The sequence below is a fragment of the Solanum stenotomum genome, unplaced genomic scaffold (genome assembly GCF_019186545.1).
Source record: "Solanum stenotomum isolate F172 unplaced genomic scaffold, ASM1918654v1 scaffold25367, whole genome shotgun sequence".
In the NCBI taxonomy this organism is placed as follows: domain Eukaryota; kingdom Viridiplantae; phylum Streptophyta; class Magnoliopsida; order Solanales; family Solanaceae; genus Solanum; species Solanum stenotomum.
The window spans coordinates 966-17,200 of NW_026028505.1; the positions used below are offsets into that span (position 1 = coordinate 966).

General features: G+C 35.0%; 1 protein-coding gene across 1 annotated transcript; it reads left to right on the forward strand.

The window, feature by feature from the left end:
• The first annotated feature begins 4,859 nt into the window (after positions 1 to 4,859).
• On the forward strand, positions 4,860 to 7,368 carry LOC125851420 (putative disease resistance RPP13-like protein 3). Its single transcript, XM_049531218.1, has 2 exons — positions 4,860 to 6,457; positions 7,158 to 7,368. Exons 1-2 carry the CDS (start codon positions 4,860 to 4,862, stop codon positions 7,366 to 7,368), a joined length of 1,809 nt encoding a protein of 602 aa, XP_049387175.1.
• Positions 7,369 to 16,235: the final 8,867 nt, after the last annotated feature.

Genomic DNA, 16,235 nt, shown 5'->3' on the forward strand with positions numbered 1-16,235 from the left:
ACACCAAAACAAGGTTATGATCGATTATTACATAACATCTCCTTATCCCAATGATGCTTTAGCTTATGGTCATGCTACTTGTAGTTCAAATATAGAATAATTAGATTGTGATACTTGCAAAAGGATATTTGATGACTATTGTGATGGTAGTATTGGAGGTCAAGTCGAATTTGTTGATTGTTCGATGAGGTACGAACAATATTCCTTCAGCTAATAAATTCAAGTCTGGCTTATGTTGTTGAAACATTACAAAATGTGACACCAAATCAAGGTTATGATTACTACATAACATCTCCTTATCCTAATGATGCTTTAACTTATGGTCATCATGCTACTTGTAGTTCAAATGTAGACTGTGATACTTGTGTAAGGCTTGCAAGAGGATATTTGATGACTACTTGTGATGGTAGTATATATTGGAGGTCAAGTCAAATTTGTTGATTGTTCGATGAGGTACGAACAATATTCCTTCACCTAATAAACTAGAGTATGTATATCTTTTGTTATTATGATTCATTGAGATTTAGTCCTTGTTCAATGGTCTTTTTCATATGTTTCCATTCATCGTTCTTCTTTTGTGGCCATTGGTTTAGTGTTGTAATAATTGTGCTGTTGAGTTTGATGTTCTTAATTTGATTTTGTAATGTTTATTTAAGTTGCAAAGTGTTTTTAGTTTACTATGAAGAAATTATACTCTTTAACTTATGATGACTTGGACATGTGGGCATAATCACATTAGTAATTGTAGTTCAATATATAGAGCACTAGAGGCCCAACAATATTTGGTTAGTAAAATTAAAAGAATGACAACACTATTGCAATAGAATCTGGTAAAAATGCAAGTTCCCTATGAGTTATAGTGTCTAGAAGAGCATCATAAAGTAGGGATTTAGAAGTAGCTAAAAGTAAATTGAACACGTTAATATCAACTGAACAAAACAGAAAAAAAATTTCGTAGGTAAAAACAATGTAAAAGCACTGCAACCTATTACATTTAGTCTTATCTTAGTTTAGAAAGAAAGCTCAAACTTGCAACATTTATACCACTCAGTTCATCCATAGTTTGAAGCCACTCTAACACTTCATCTACTTAATGTCATGAGAAAAATCAAACTCATTCTTATAAGCATTTTTTTATTTTATCGAAATACTTCAAAACTACTTAAAAGTAATTTTGACTTAGATTAAGAATTTCATTCATGTTATTAGCTTCTCCCAGTTTGGTATTTTCAATTCCTAATGCACATAATTCTAGATGGTCACTCATGTTTGAGAAATTACCTGGTAATAGTACTTGTGTTTGTTTAGGACTATAATATCACTCAACTTTACATATTTACTTGACACAAAAATAAATTATTCTCTCTCCTATTGGAATGCCATGTCACATTTTCATTTTTCTTAAAAAAAAATTAACTTTTTAAAAATAACTCATATGTTATATTCAGTAAAAAATAAACAATTCTTAATTATTTATCATTTTTTAGTTTTTTTACTTTAGTATATTTTTCTATTATTACATTTAATATTAATTATTTTTTTAAATCATTTCTCAAATGATTCCTTTTTTAATTTCTTAAAGAATATGCAAAGTGCACACTTTTAATGGGATTTCATGTCATATTATTCTTTTTTTAATAATATTTTTTTAATTTTTTTAAATTTAGTTTCTACTCCTTCTGTCCATCTTTACAGCTTTACTTGTTCAGTATTAATTTGACATATCTCTTAAGAAATAATAAAGATAATTTTACTATATCAATCTTCTAAAATAATAAATTTTACTATTAAAAAATGCATTGGCAAATGACTATAATTAATAATAAGAGTGAATTAGGAATTAAGTAATAAATCATCACTTGATTTTCTAAAGTAAACAAGTAACAAATGAATAATTATTTATAACGTAATGAATAAATAAAAATGGACAAAGGGAATATTGGCTAGAAAAAAGTCCGTAAAAAGAGTTAGTTGATATAATACTCTTATTTTTTATGAGTACGTGAAAATTGTTCTCTAATGTCATTTTTTTCTTCTTTTTTTTGTTCACTTTTACTTGTTTTTAATGTTCACCTTGCGCATTTTATAAGAATTTAAAGAAGCAATAAGTATATTTTCCAACAAAATTGAAATACCAAGGTAAAAAAGAGAAAAGTATCACATAACGTATAAAATTGAACAATACCCTCGAGAATACATTTCAAAATAACCACAAAACTAAAGGTTACCACACAAAAAGTACAACTTATTAACATGACCACACATAACTGATTTTTGATAAAGAAGAATTGATATACACATTTATTAAGGAAAACTACAACTTTTGATCTTTCATCTTCATTGTAGTAATTACCTCTTAATTTGGTTTATGATAATCAAAGAGAAACCCATCAAGGATATATATTTTAGTAATTAGACTTTTAATTATTATTATTTTTTGTTAATTCCCACTTTTAATATAGTATGATATGATTATGATAGGTGACGAGAGGATGAATGATGAAATTGTTGAACTACCATTTCCATAAGACATCTCAACTTGGCATGTGAACTAAAAAATGTAGGAAAGAGAGAGGGGGAATGTGTCCACAAGTAGACTTAAACAAGAGTGTCACATATAAAATGTCTGATGGAATATTGCAAAAGTCATATATATTGATTGATTGATTATATTATATAGAAAGATGCTTGAATGATGTCTCCAACTCCAGCCAAACCAATTTTTAAATTCTATGGGGAATTAATCTGTACTAACAAATAACAATGAATAATCAAAGAGAAGAAAGGGATGTTAGCTTCCACCTCCGATCTCCCTGTCCTTATAAATATAGACTAGTTCATGTATTGCTGTTACATCAATTAATTACAGTAAAAAATCCAAACCGCGGCCCCTAAAGATGGCTGATGCCTTGTTGTCATTTGCAGTTAAGAAATTGGGTGATTGAGTGACTGAGAAATGAGCTACTCTTCATACAATCTTTCCTCAAAGATGCAGAACTAAAGCAAAGTGGAGATCATAGACTCCTAAAACCTTACTAAAAACGAATGAAATCTGTTTGGGTAAGGAAAAGACCAAAATACCCCTCATATTTTCAGGTAACTTTCCTTAAATGGACAACCTGACTTCAAACGGGCATATATCCCTCCTACGAGCTCTAAACTAGGTGGCGTTGGAAATATAATCCAAAGGCCTTTCATTTGATATGTTATGGGCCACCTAACACATCCCGTACCAAAAGTTCTGGTTTTTTGAAGTTTCCCCAAAACTTAGAAGAACTTAGGAAGGACTTGAATGAATCTCTTTAGTTCTTTTTGGAACTCAAGATGCTACATCTAGTGACCTGATCACTTAAGAAAATTTTAAATTCACAATGAAGGATGGTTGGAGTCTTAGCTCAAAAAATTTCTGAGGTGCTACATAAATAATGAGCCATACATACAAATAACAAAATCAACTCATAACATCACAAACAATAAAGTAAGAATATGAAATGAACCACAAGTTACTTTAGCTTTTCACAGACTATGTCTCTGTGGATCATCCATATCTATTTCACACTATTGAGGGAACTACTTCTTTGGCCTTCAACCTACCATAGCCTTCTTTCTTCATTTGGGTTCTGACCAGGTATGCTCATATAGGCAGAGTTAAGAAGTAGTTGTACCCATGACTAGAAGCTGTATTTACACATGCATCAACCTTGAGAAAATCACCTAGCTCAATCAAGCAGACCCCAATTCACTAACTAGATCTAAAAGTTGAACTAAAAGAAACAGATAGAAAGTCTACCATCTAAGCAATCAAAACAGCAAAGCAGTGTACCACAGCAACAAAAATAGAAAAGGAGAAAAGAGAGATGAGGACAGAAGTAAAGACGAAGGAGAGAGTCTCACCGGAGCTGAGACAACTTTGGTTGATGGAAGATGATGAAAAGCTGAAGCAATTTTAATTTGTTCGCTTGAGATTCAAATTTCTACCCTATTTTTTCTCTTACAGTAAATAGGCTTTCTTTAGAGTTTACTCATTTTACCCATTTAAGTACCCATATTTTAAATGGGTAATATGAGTTGGACTCATGTTTGACTCATTTTAAAAGCATTGGGTACCCAACCCATTTTAAATGGGTATAGATACCCATATTTATGATTCATTTTGCCAGCCCTAGCTAGAGGTAATGGTGGTTGGCTGATTAATGGTAATAGTGAATGATGACAGTGATTGGCGATATATAATGTGGTGATTGGTGTGGTTGTGATAACGATGGTCAGATATGATGACAGTAAATGATGGCCAGTGATAGTAACAATTGATTGTAGTGATGATGATGTCCACAAGTAGACTTATTAGATTTTAAACAATATAAAATGTGTGATGGAATATTGGAAAGTCAAATATTGATTGATTATACAGAAAGATGCTTTAATGATGTCTCCAACTCCAGCCAAACCAATTTTTAATTCTCTGGGAATGAGTACTAACAAATAATAATGTACAAGTTAATATTAATCTTTTACATAATCAAAGTGAAGAAAGTAAACTAAAATATACTTAATTCTTCTTGGCAACAATAAACCGCCAACTTTTGATTTGACTTTCTCCAGTATGTATTTTTTTAAAAGAGGAAATAGTAAACGGGATAACGACATTAGGTGGAGATATATTCAAGCCAATAAGAAGAAATAGTAAATGAGAAAGGGATGTTAGCTTCCACCTCCAATCCCCCTGTCCTTATAAATGTAGACTAGTTCATGTATTGCTGTTACATCAATTACTTTATTCACATTAGTGGACCCTTTGAACACAATATTATCTCTTCTCCCATTTGCCAACTTGTATTCCAATATACAAACTCCTAAAAATGGCTGATGCCTTTGTGTCATTTGCAGTTCAAAAATTGGGTGATTTCCTCATACAACAAGTTTCCCTGCGTAAAAATCTGAGAAAGGAAATTGAGTGGCTGAGAAATGAGTTACTCTTCATACAGTCTTTCCTCAAAGATGCAGAACTAAAGCAATGTGTAGATCATAGAGTTCAACAATGGGTGTTTGAAATCAATTCTGTTGCGAATGATGCTGTCGCTATACTCGAGACTTACAGCTTTGAGGCTGATAAAGGTGATGACCATGAATTTGCTAGTCGTCTCAAGGCTTGCGCTTGCATATGTAGGAAAGAGAAGAAATTCTACAATGTCGCCGAGGAGATTCAATCACTCAAGCAGCGAATCATAGATATCTCTCGCAAGCGAGAAACTTATGGTATTACAAATATCAATAGTAATGCTGGAGAAGGGCCAAGTAATCAGGTTAGAACATTGAGGAGAACTACCTCATATGTGGATGACCAGGATTACATTTTTGTTGGACTTCAGGATGTTGTACAAATATCGCTATCTGAACTTCTCAAAGCAGTGCCTCGTCGAAGCGTCGTCTCCATTTATGGAATGGGCGGATTAGGCAAGACCACTCTTGCCAGAAACCTCTACACAAGTCCTAATATAGCCTCTAGCTTCCCTACACGTGCTTGGATATGTGTTTCTCAAGAGTACAATTCAATGGATCTTCTTAAGACTATAATAAAATCCATCCAAGGTTGCACCAAGGAAACTCTGGATTTGTTGGAAAGGATGACAGAAGGAGATCTAGAAATTCACCTTCATAAGCTATTAAGAGAAAGTAAATACCTTGTAGTGGTTGATGATGTATGGAAAAAAGAAACATGGGAGAGTTTGAAAAAAGCTTTCCCGGATAGCAAGAATGGTAGCAGAATCATTATTACCACGCGCAATGAGGATGTGGCTAAAAGAGCAGACGACGAAGGTTTTGTCCATAAACTTCGTTTCCTAAGCCAAGAAGAAAGTTGGGATCTCTTTTGTAGGAAACAACTTGACGTTCGAGCAATGGTTCCAGAAATGGAAAGGTTAGCTAGAGATATGGTGGAAAAGTGTGGAGGCTTACCTCTTGCAATTATTGTATTGAGAGGACTACTTTCGCATAAAAAGGGGCTGGACGAATGGCAAAAGGTGAAAGATCACCTTTGGAAGAACATTATTGAAGATAAATATATTGAAATCTCCTGCATTCTATCATTGAGCTACAATGATTTGGAAGATCCGCTCAAGCACTGTTTTCTATACTTTGGTATTTTTCCAGAAGATAAAGTGGTCGAGGCTGAAAACATAATACGGTTGTGGATGGCAGAGGGTTTCATCATACCAAAAGGAGAAGAAAGAATGGAGGATGCCGCTGAAGGCATCTTGAATGAGCTGATAAGACGAAGCTTGGTTCAAGTGGCTCAAACATTTTGGGAAATAGTTACTGAATGTAGGGTTCATGATTTACTCCGTGATCTTGCCATACAAAAGGCATCGGAAGTATATTTCTTTGACATTTATGATCCAAGAAATCGCTCCATATCCTCTTTATGTATCAGACATGTCATTCATAGTCAAGGACAAAGGTACCTCTCACTTCATCTTTCTAACTTGAAGTTGAGGTCAATTATATTCTTTGATCCATGTTTTTGTAACATGAGTTTTATAAATTTCAGTAGTGTGTTCCAACATCTATATGTGTTGTACTTGGATATTAATGAAGGTTGTGTTCTAGCTGATGCCATAGGAAGTTTGCACTACCTCAAGCTCTTAAGATTTAGAGCTTGTCATTGACAGTGAATACTCTTGCCAACTACCCCCTGAGACAGCTAACCTAATAAATCTAAGACATTTAATTGCTCCGTTTTCAAAACCTTTGGAACATATAAGTCAACTCACTAGCCTTCAAGTTCTTAAAGGCGTTGGTTGTGATCAATGGAAATATGTTGACCCTAGTGATTTAGTCAATCTTCAAGAATTAAGCATGGATAATATTACCAAATCTTACTCCCTAAGCAACATTAGGTGCTTGAAAAACCTTAAATTGACTTGTAAAGGTTATGAACCATTCCCATCCCTTGAATTTCTTACTTCTTGTGAAAAGCTCCAGAAATTGTGGTTAAATGGGAGAATAGAGAAACTGCCTGATCTGTTTCCAAATTCCATCACAGTGATGGTTCTGAGGGACTCAAGACTGACAGAAGATCCGATGCCTATTTTGGGAATGTTGCCAAACTTAAGGAATCTCTTTTTAAGTGCTTATGAAGGAAAATAAATATTGTGCAGTGATAACAGCTTCAGTCAACTAAAGTTCCTTTATCTTGGTTTTCTTTCAAACCTAGAAAGGTGGCATTTAGGCACAAATGCAATGCCTCTCATTAAAGGTCTTCGTATCCATCGTTGTTCAAAGCTGAAGGAGATTCCAGAGAGAATGAAAGATGTTGAAGAGAGAACAAATGTGATGGAGTTGGTTTTTGAAGCATATAGGAAGTCTTAAGAATTGATAATAGGAGAAGAAGTTTTCTCTTGAAGACATTCACGTTCATCAAGTTCATGAGCTGTCCAAGCATCAATCAAGTTGGATCATTTCAACATTCAATTTTATTTTATTTTTGGTTTTTGAATGTTTAATTTCTTTTTGTTTTTGGCTTTTTCTTAGTGTGTTGGAAAATGTGTTGGAAGACAACTTTTTTTTTTTTTGGATTATGTGATGATTTAATTAACAGAAAAAAGATTTAAAATGTTCTTAAATTATGTGCAAAGAACAAAAATGTCTTCCGTTGATAATTTGGTCCAAAAATATAATTGCCTTCACTAGTTCGGTTTAAAATGCTCTTATTGTTACTTAATAGGTCAAGAATGTCTTCTCTTCTTCTTTTTTTTTCCAAATAAATCTATTATTTTTTTTGAAAAAAACACATTATTTTCCTAATAATGATTTTTTCATTAGAAAATGTTTATCCTACTTCAATTTATAATGTAATTAAGAAATAAAAATACTCCCTAATTTATTAGAAGGTTTTTATGGTTATCTAAATGAAAATTAATGAGGAGATTTCTATGAGGGCATATAGTAAAAGAAGTTGAGAACTCACTTAGTGTGCAGCGACAATAACAACAAAAAAACTTTCAATTTCGCTTAGTGTGGAGTAATTTTTGGGAAAAAAAATAGAGAGCAAATCGCTCATATAAGTCAGCCAGAAAAAAAGAAGAAGAGAAATTGCTCATAAGTCAGCGAGATGATCAAATTTTTTACGACGTTAACAATAGTTATATCACAAACATAGCTCACTCCTTCTCCACCGAAGTGTCCCTTTTGGTTAAACTAAAAATTGAGTGATCATTTATGTATTTTGGACGGAAAAAATATGATGTTTTTGATTTCGTACTCAAAATTTAACCATCTCAATATAACCCATGACCAAGTTTTTATATCAACTTTTAAAAAAAAAAAAAAGGAAGATAATACTATTTACTAGCAGGGAACTACATGTGATTACTACAAAAGATAAATTCAATTTCAGGTGATATTTGGATCTTACCTTGTTATCATAACATTATTTTTGTTTTTATCCATTAAAAGAAATTGATATATTTATATATTTATTACTAGTAATAAAATAACTTATTTTATATGTTTTTTTTTTCATTATATTAAAATAAAATTTCTTTTTTACTTTTTAATTCTAACAAATCAAGAGAAACTAATACTAACCTCAACATTAATTAACTGCACAAAATACTAATGATCAAATGTAGATTTTAAAAACAGTAAGATTAATTTAGTAAAATATACCTCTAACAAATATTTTCTTAAGGAGAGTGTCAAATTAATATGTTCCAAGTACAAAAGAATAGATATGTCATGATCCGAGTCTACACCCTAGACGTGACCGATACTCAAGAACCATTGTTGGTCCCCAAGCGAACCCTCATCCTGGCTGACTACAAGCAGAAGACTAACTCAAACATACATAAGCCTAAAACTGAATTAAATTCCTTAAACTCAAATACTCAACATTTTTTTAAAAAATAAATCAATCTATACTTAGTAAATAAACTCTTTGTTTGTAAAACAACTCAAAAGAAGGTAAATACTGAAAAACTACTCAACTTTGTTCATCTATGAAGCCTCTACTGTTACAGAAGATATCAGGACAAGACCCACGACATCTCAAAACTACTAACTGTAAGGTAAAGGTGAAGTCCTCCGTAATATAAGAAGGCTCACCGACGCTCGCTGGAATGTCAATTGATCTCAACAAAATGTTTGTTGATAATCCTGAGTACCTGTATCTGTATCATAAAATGATGCAGGTCGAATGACATCAGTACATTGAATGTATGAGCATGTAAGGGAAACTCTGAACATAAGTATAGGCTTGAACTGACAAAAGGAAAACATACTTATCTCATCTCAACTCAACTCAAGAATACTCAAATCAACATGCAAGCAATGATAATAAGATGCAATAAATAAGATTTGTAAACAGTAGACAAGAAATGAAAATGTATAAAAATACAATAATAAACTCTTTACTCTTATTTGGGAGATTCTCTAACCGACAACCATCACTATATATATGAGCTACGTGATGATACAACGTCTCGCCCACGCTTCCAGAACTGTCCTATATCTTGCCGAGATATAGGACATCCTCAACTAAGTAGATCCACTAAGCAATACTTAAAAGCAATAAGAAATCATCTAAAAAGTATGATCCTTTACCCATGTTGGCATACATGGTTTATGAAGATTTTGAGTTGTCTGAATTCATCCCCATATCGGTGCTCAATACTACTCCCAATAATATATAACTCATACTCAAATGTTTAAAAACATAACTCTTCCTCAGTTTGAGATACTTACTCAAAAGTTTCACTTAAAAGAGATAATGCTCAAAAACTCCTTATAAACTCATTTAGAAATCAGAGTTTCTCTATTATCAATGTAAAACCTGATACCTTTTTGGGAGTACTTAGTTCCCTTATACTCTTACTCAATGCATACATGAAACTCTTTCTCAAAACTCATCTTTATTTCCTCAAAAACTCAGTTTAAAACTCAAGTGTTGGCTTTAAAAAGCTTTTCAAGATTTATAACTCAACTCATAAGGTTCATGAGGAATTATGGACATGAATGACTCAACACAGAGATCTTAATAACAATATAAAAAACTCAATACTCAAAACTCAAGAACTTGGAACTCAGAACTCAATGATACTACTCCTCTCAAGAATACTCAATTCATAGAGTTCATGTGGAATTATGAACATGAACAACTCGACTCAAGGATCTCAATAATAATGTAGACTCATGAATACAACTCTTCTCATTCTCATACTCTTTTACTCAAGACTTAGTTCAAGTCATACATAATTGTAGAAGACTTCTCAAAATAACTCAAAAGGACTCTCTCAAACTTTACTCTTAACTCTACCTTGAATTTGAAATGTGAATTCAAGAGTTATGATTAGTATATATAGGATATCTAAATGATTAATGGTGTTTTAGATAGTTAAAATTAAGAAGAGGGTGAAGACACGATTTAAAAGAACTCAAACAGAAAGAAAGACGAAAGATAAACGGGGGCATACGACCCTGGTGCATTCCTGCATAGCGCAGGGGGGCATCCCCAATCACCTGCATCCCTTTTTTGGCGTACTGTAGGCACATTTCCCCTCCCCCCCTGGCGCTATGGGGGTAAAGAGTTTTAGAAGAGAATGATTCCAAACTTATCTATTGCTCAAACATTACATGATATAAATACATGAAGAATACTAACTAATTATGGTGATTAAACAATCAAATCCCTACAAATCAGCTAGACTACCATATATATATATATAATATTGCACAACTATAAAGATTCTGTAACAATAATGCTAAGCTATCCTTTTGATTTTGAATTAGATTGGATAGGATTATCCTTAACGGGGGCACATCGCCTCAGCCCCTCTGGCGCTATGGGGGCGCATTGCCCCAGCCTCTCTGGCACTATGTGTAACATCCCTTAGAAAGAGCTAAATATAGAAAGAACTAATTTGGAAAAAGCCAATTTGAGTTTTGTTCAAATTATGCTTAAGTTGTGAGTTTTGGGTTAACTCCAAACTACCATAACTATTAGTACAGGATGAGTTAGGTAACCCATAAAATATCAAATGAAAGGTATTGGAATCCTCTTTCGTTACCGAGTTTCTAAATTTTGAGTTCGGATGAGGGAGATATGCCCGTTTGAAGTTAGCCTGTCCGGTTAAGGAAAGTTACCCGAATTAATGAGGGGTATTTTGGTCTTTTTCTTACCCCATCAACTTAAAATGATTTTTAGTAATATTTTGGGGTCAAATTTGACTTGGATTAGTTTTACAAATCCTAAAATATGCTTAGGGTTTTGACAGGAGTTCAAGAAGAGGAGAAAAGGAAGAACGATCAAGGTTCTTACAATTTTCGAAGTGTTTTCGCCAAGGATTCGATCCTATGAGGTATGTAAGTTTTCATAGTGTTGGGTTAGTTAACCCACACGCCAATCATGATTTACATATTCGAATTCCATCCATAAGATTGAGGATATTTTGAGTTCTTGATGAATTTTTGATGAGTTCTTGAAGTTTGTGATCTATTATTTAAGTATGAGGGTTCGTTGAGTTCTTGCGATGAGAATTTTGTGTTTGAGTATGGTTCTTGAGTAATTTAGAGTAGATTTCATTGTAATTATGTTGGGTCTAAGAATCCATAAGAGTTTGAGGGGAGTCATTTGATTCTAGAAGAGTTAAACATGAAATTGAAGTACGAAAATTCGTCAAAGTTTTGGGAAAAGGGGTGGGGCGCAGCGCCACTCAGTGCACCCCAAATAAGTTTTTGTAGGTTGGGGCCTGGCGCAGCGCGCCACTAAGTGCGCCCCAAACCTTTATACTATGTATATAAAAAATTATACTAAATATATAAGTTAAAACTTATTTTTCATTTATATATACTGTTAGTCTGCACGACCCTAGTAATTTACTGATTTTAACTTTTCGCCTAAGTGTGAAACAGGTTGCCTAACGTGTTCCAACAAAGCAGTAAGGACAGTAAGTAAAAACACAATATTTTTACGTGGAAAACAGCCGGCTCAAAAGGTGTAAAAAACCACGACCTGTACCCCTACAGGATTTAACTCCAACTTCACTAAATCACTGAGCCTCTACAAAAGATAGATTACAAACTTTGCAACCTACCTTAACTTCAAGTTGTGGATTTAGATTACAATTCTTGTAATCCTAGGAACTAACTCTAACTCCTAACCTTCAACACAAACCTCCCAAGGTATGTGTTCCCAACTCTTCAAGTTATCACAACCTGAAGAAAACACTTCTAATTCAGTTTATAACTCACTGAACTAAGATTACATCAAGACTCAATCACAAAGAAAAACTCCTAACATATAAACTCTGTAGAAGGATTAGGTTCTTCGATGTGTTCCTTTAGTTCGCTGGTAGCACTTGCGAAGTCAATTTCTCAATTGCTCTTTTTTGCTCTGTAAGTGCACAAGTATTCTGGACGACTTCACTTCTATTTAAATACAATTCCTCATAGAGTTATTGCTCACTTCAAACTCCTCATTGACTTGAACTCTCTTGACTTAGAGTTCTACTTCAAGTAAGACTCCTTCTTCAATTCAAACTCCTAGCTTCTTTGGACTTCTTCTTCAAATTACATTCATTGATTCTTTTGTATTGTAGTCAAACTCCAACACTTCAATTCAGCAGTAATGTCACACCCCGAGCCTACACCCTGGGCGGGACCGGCACCCGGAGACCATTTCTGGCCCCAAGCAAACCCTTGGCCTGGCTTTCTTAACTCAGCGGAAACCTAACCCAACATAATAACAAATGCAATGCAATATTACAAAACAACTTAACTTATAACATATGGCCATAAAGGCAACTCGAATCTCAAAATAGAATATTTACATATATACATATAGATGAGAGACTCAATACTAGCTGACTGACTGTCTGTCTATGAAGCCTCTAAAATACTGAGATGGACGTTGGGACAGACCCCGCAACATCCTAATAAAACAAAAACTAAGAGCACAAAATAATTGAGTCCTCCGGAATGCAAGGAGGCTCACCACTGACTCTGGAGTGCTCAGCTGGATCAACGGCGTGCTGATCCTGGGTACCTGCGTCTGCATCGTCATAAGATGCAGGCCAACTGGCATCAGTACATGGAATGTACGAGTATGCGAGCTGGAAAGCTAAGCAACATAGGCTAGAAGGAAAACTGGAAGAAATTGAAATAGCTTACCTGGCTCATCTCAACTCAACCTGACTGACTTCTTTCAATATAAGGCAATTTAAAACAAGTGCGATATAAAGAAAGACTGTTTAAAACATGTTATAAACTCTGTGTATGAAAATACAATAACTGCTGTGGGAGCTTCTCTAACCGACAACCATCACATAAGAGCTATAGTGATGATACAGCGATCGACCTCACGCTGCCAGAGCATCTTATACCCGGCCAAAGGTATAAGACCTGAACTGCCTAATGGATCCACTAGTCTAATCTGAAAAGGATTCATTTAAAAAGTATGATCCTTTTCTACCCATGGTGGCTAACATGGTTCTATGGCGGCTGTGGGTTCTTTGAACGCTCCCCCAATTCGGTGCTCGATACTACTCCCAAAATGTACTGGCTCTTATGTTTTTAAAACATATTTATTCTTGCTGATATGAGATAATTACTCAAAAACTAGCCCTAAGGCTCTTTTGGAAATCTCAGTTTCCAACCTTGTTTAAATGTAAAAACATTTCTTTAAAACTTCTTTGGGAATACATAGTTCCCTAATAACTTTGAGAAAAGAACTCAACTTTAAACTCTTTACTTTACTTGAACTCTTGGCTTGATGTGAAACTCTTAACTTAACATGAAACTCTTAACTTTTGACTTGACTTGAAACTCAATACTTAACTTGGAACTTGAGCCTTAGAATGAAGTTAAAACGTTCAATGAAGACTCTTGGAAAACCTTAAAGACTTGCTTTGACTTACTTACTTCTAAGCTTGACTTCACTTGACTTGGAAACTAACTTCACTTGACTTGGAAACTAACTTCCTTGAATCGGAATTATGAATTCAAGGTGTTTGATCACATGTTATGGAGGGATTCTTGAACTCTTAGACGTACTTTGGAGTGTCGGAAACAGCTATAAATCATAGATATAATACGTTGGAACTTGCTGGAGAAAGTGGGAAAAGGAATGGGGAAACTTGGCTGGGACTTCAGATTTCTGGTGACACAGATGGCACTTACGGACGCCATCAATGGACCGTAGATGGACTTACGGTCCGTAGATTGCGTCAGAAACTTTCCCCAGAAATCATTTGAAAAAATGACTAAGTGTTGACCTACGGTCCTGACTTACGGTCCGTAGATCAATGCCCCAAAAACCCAACTTCTGTCCCGATCGACGGTTGACCAGTACGGACCGTCAATTGATCTACGGTCTGTAGGTCACGCCCGTAGATGGGGATCGACAGCCCAGAAATTTCTGCGAATTGGTGGTGAATCAACTTTAAAAGGGTCATAATTCTTAGAATCATAATTCCCTCACCATACAATAGGTTTCAACTTAAATACACGACCCAATCATGTCTCACGACGAACAATAACTTCAACAACACCACCAACAACCTCAACAACAACTAACAACTTCAATACTTCAACAACAAATCCCAATCTTTTCTCAAATCATAGAATAAACTTGGTGTGTGTGAGGGAAAGGATCAACCCACACGAAAAACTCACATACCTTGATAGGGATCGCCCCCGACGAAAGTCCACAATGATCTTGTTGATCTCCTCTTTCTTCTCTTTTTCTTCTTCTCCTTCTTCTCTTCTTCAATCTCAAGAACCCTAACTCCTTCTCTTTCAAAATGGGACAGAAATGATCCAAAGATCATCCTAATACAACAATATGAACTCAAAATAAAAGATTTGTGAAAAGACTAAAATGCCCTTAAATTTCCGGAACGGACTCCCTGCCAACTGCCCAACTTTCAAAGATCATAACTCGCTCATACCAACTCGGAATCGAGCAAACTCGGTGGCGTTGGAAAGATCGTTCTACAAGCTTCGAAACCATAACTGGAACTACTCCTAACTCATCCTGAGCTAGGAGTTACGACTGCTCAAAGTTGGCCAAAAACTCACTGATTTCCACACTTAGCCAAATTTCCAGATTTTTGAACTTAGCCAAATTTTCCAGATTCTGGACTGCCAAATTTCCAGATTTTTAAATTTTTCCAAAAATGACTATTTTCAAAGTTTCAAGCTCCTTCAAAGCCACTTCAAATTGTCGGATGTTACATACTTCTTAACTTCTAGGCTTGACTCTAACTTCACTTGACTTTGATCCTAACCTTTCTCGAATTGGATTATGGATTCAAGGGTAATGATCTCATGTTTATGGATGAGTTCGTGATGTCTAGATGTACCTTAGAGTGTTGAAAACTACTATAAAACATAGGTACATTACCAAGGAACATGTATGAAAAAGTGGGGAAGGAATGGGAAGGATTGACGTCCTTGGCGCTCTGAGAGGCGCGGGGCGCTAGCCTTCAGACTTCAGAGGGGCCTGCTGGGCGCTCTGCAAGGCGTGCCGCCCAAAGGGTGGAAGCCCAGAATCCCTTTTGGGGCGCACTGGCTGGCGCGACGCCCCACCCTTTTTCCCCAAAAATCCAACTTTTCTCCTTTGTTTTTCCAACTCTAAACCTTCTTAACTTCAAAGGTTCCATCCCCAAACACTTAGAATCATAAAACCCCTTAATATACAATAGATTCAACTCGAAATCACAACCGGAAACATGCACCAAACCAACAAGAAACTTCAACAACACAACCACAACTTCAACAAACACAGCCACAAACTTCAACAAACACAACCAATCTTTTCTCGGAATTAAAAGAATTTGGCGTGTGGGGGAATGAACCAACCCAACACTATGATCTCACATACCTTAATAGGGATCACCCCCCGATGAAAACCAAGACGATCTTGACGAATCCTTGCTTTTTCTTCTCTTTCTCCTCTTCTTTCTCTCTTCTCTCAAAAGCCCTAACTCTCACTTTAAAAGGGGAAAAACTGATTTAAAATCAGTCTAAAACCTTAATATAACCAAAAGAAATGGTCAGGGAAAAGACCAAAATACCCTTACAAATTCAGACTAAACTGCCCTATGCCAACAACCCAACTTCCAAAAGGCATAACTCACTCATACGAACTCGGAATCGAGCAAACTCAGTGGCGTTGGAAAGATCATTCCAAGGGCTTTACAAAAATAACTGGAATGTCACGCCCCGAGCCTACACCCTGG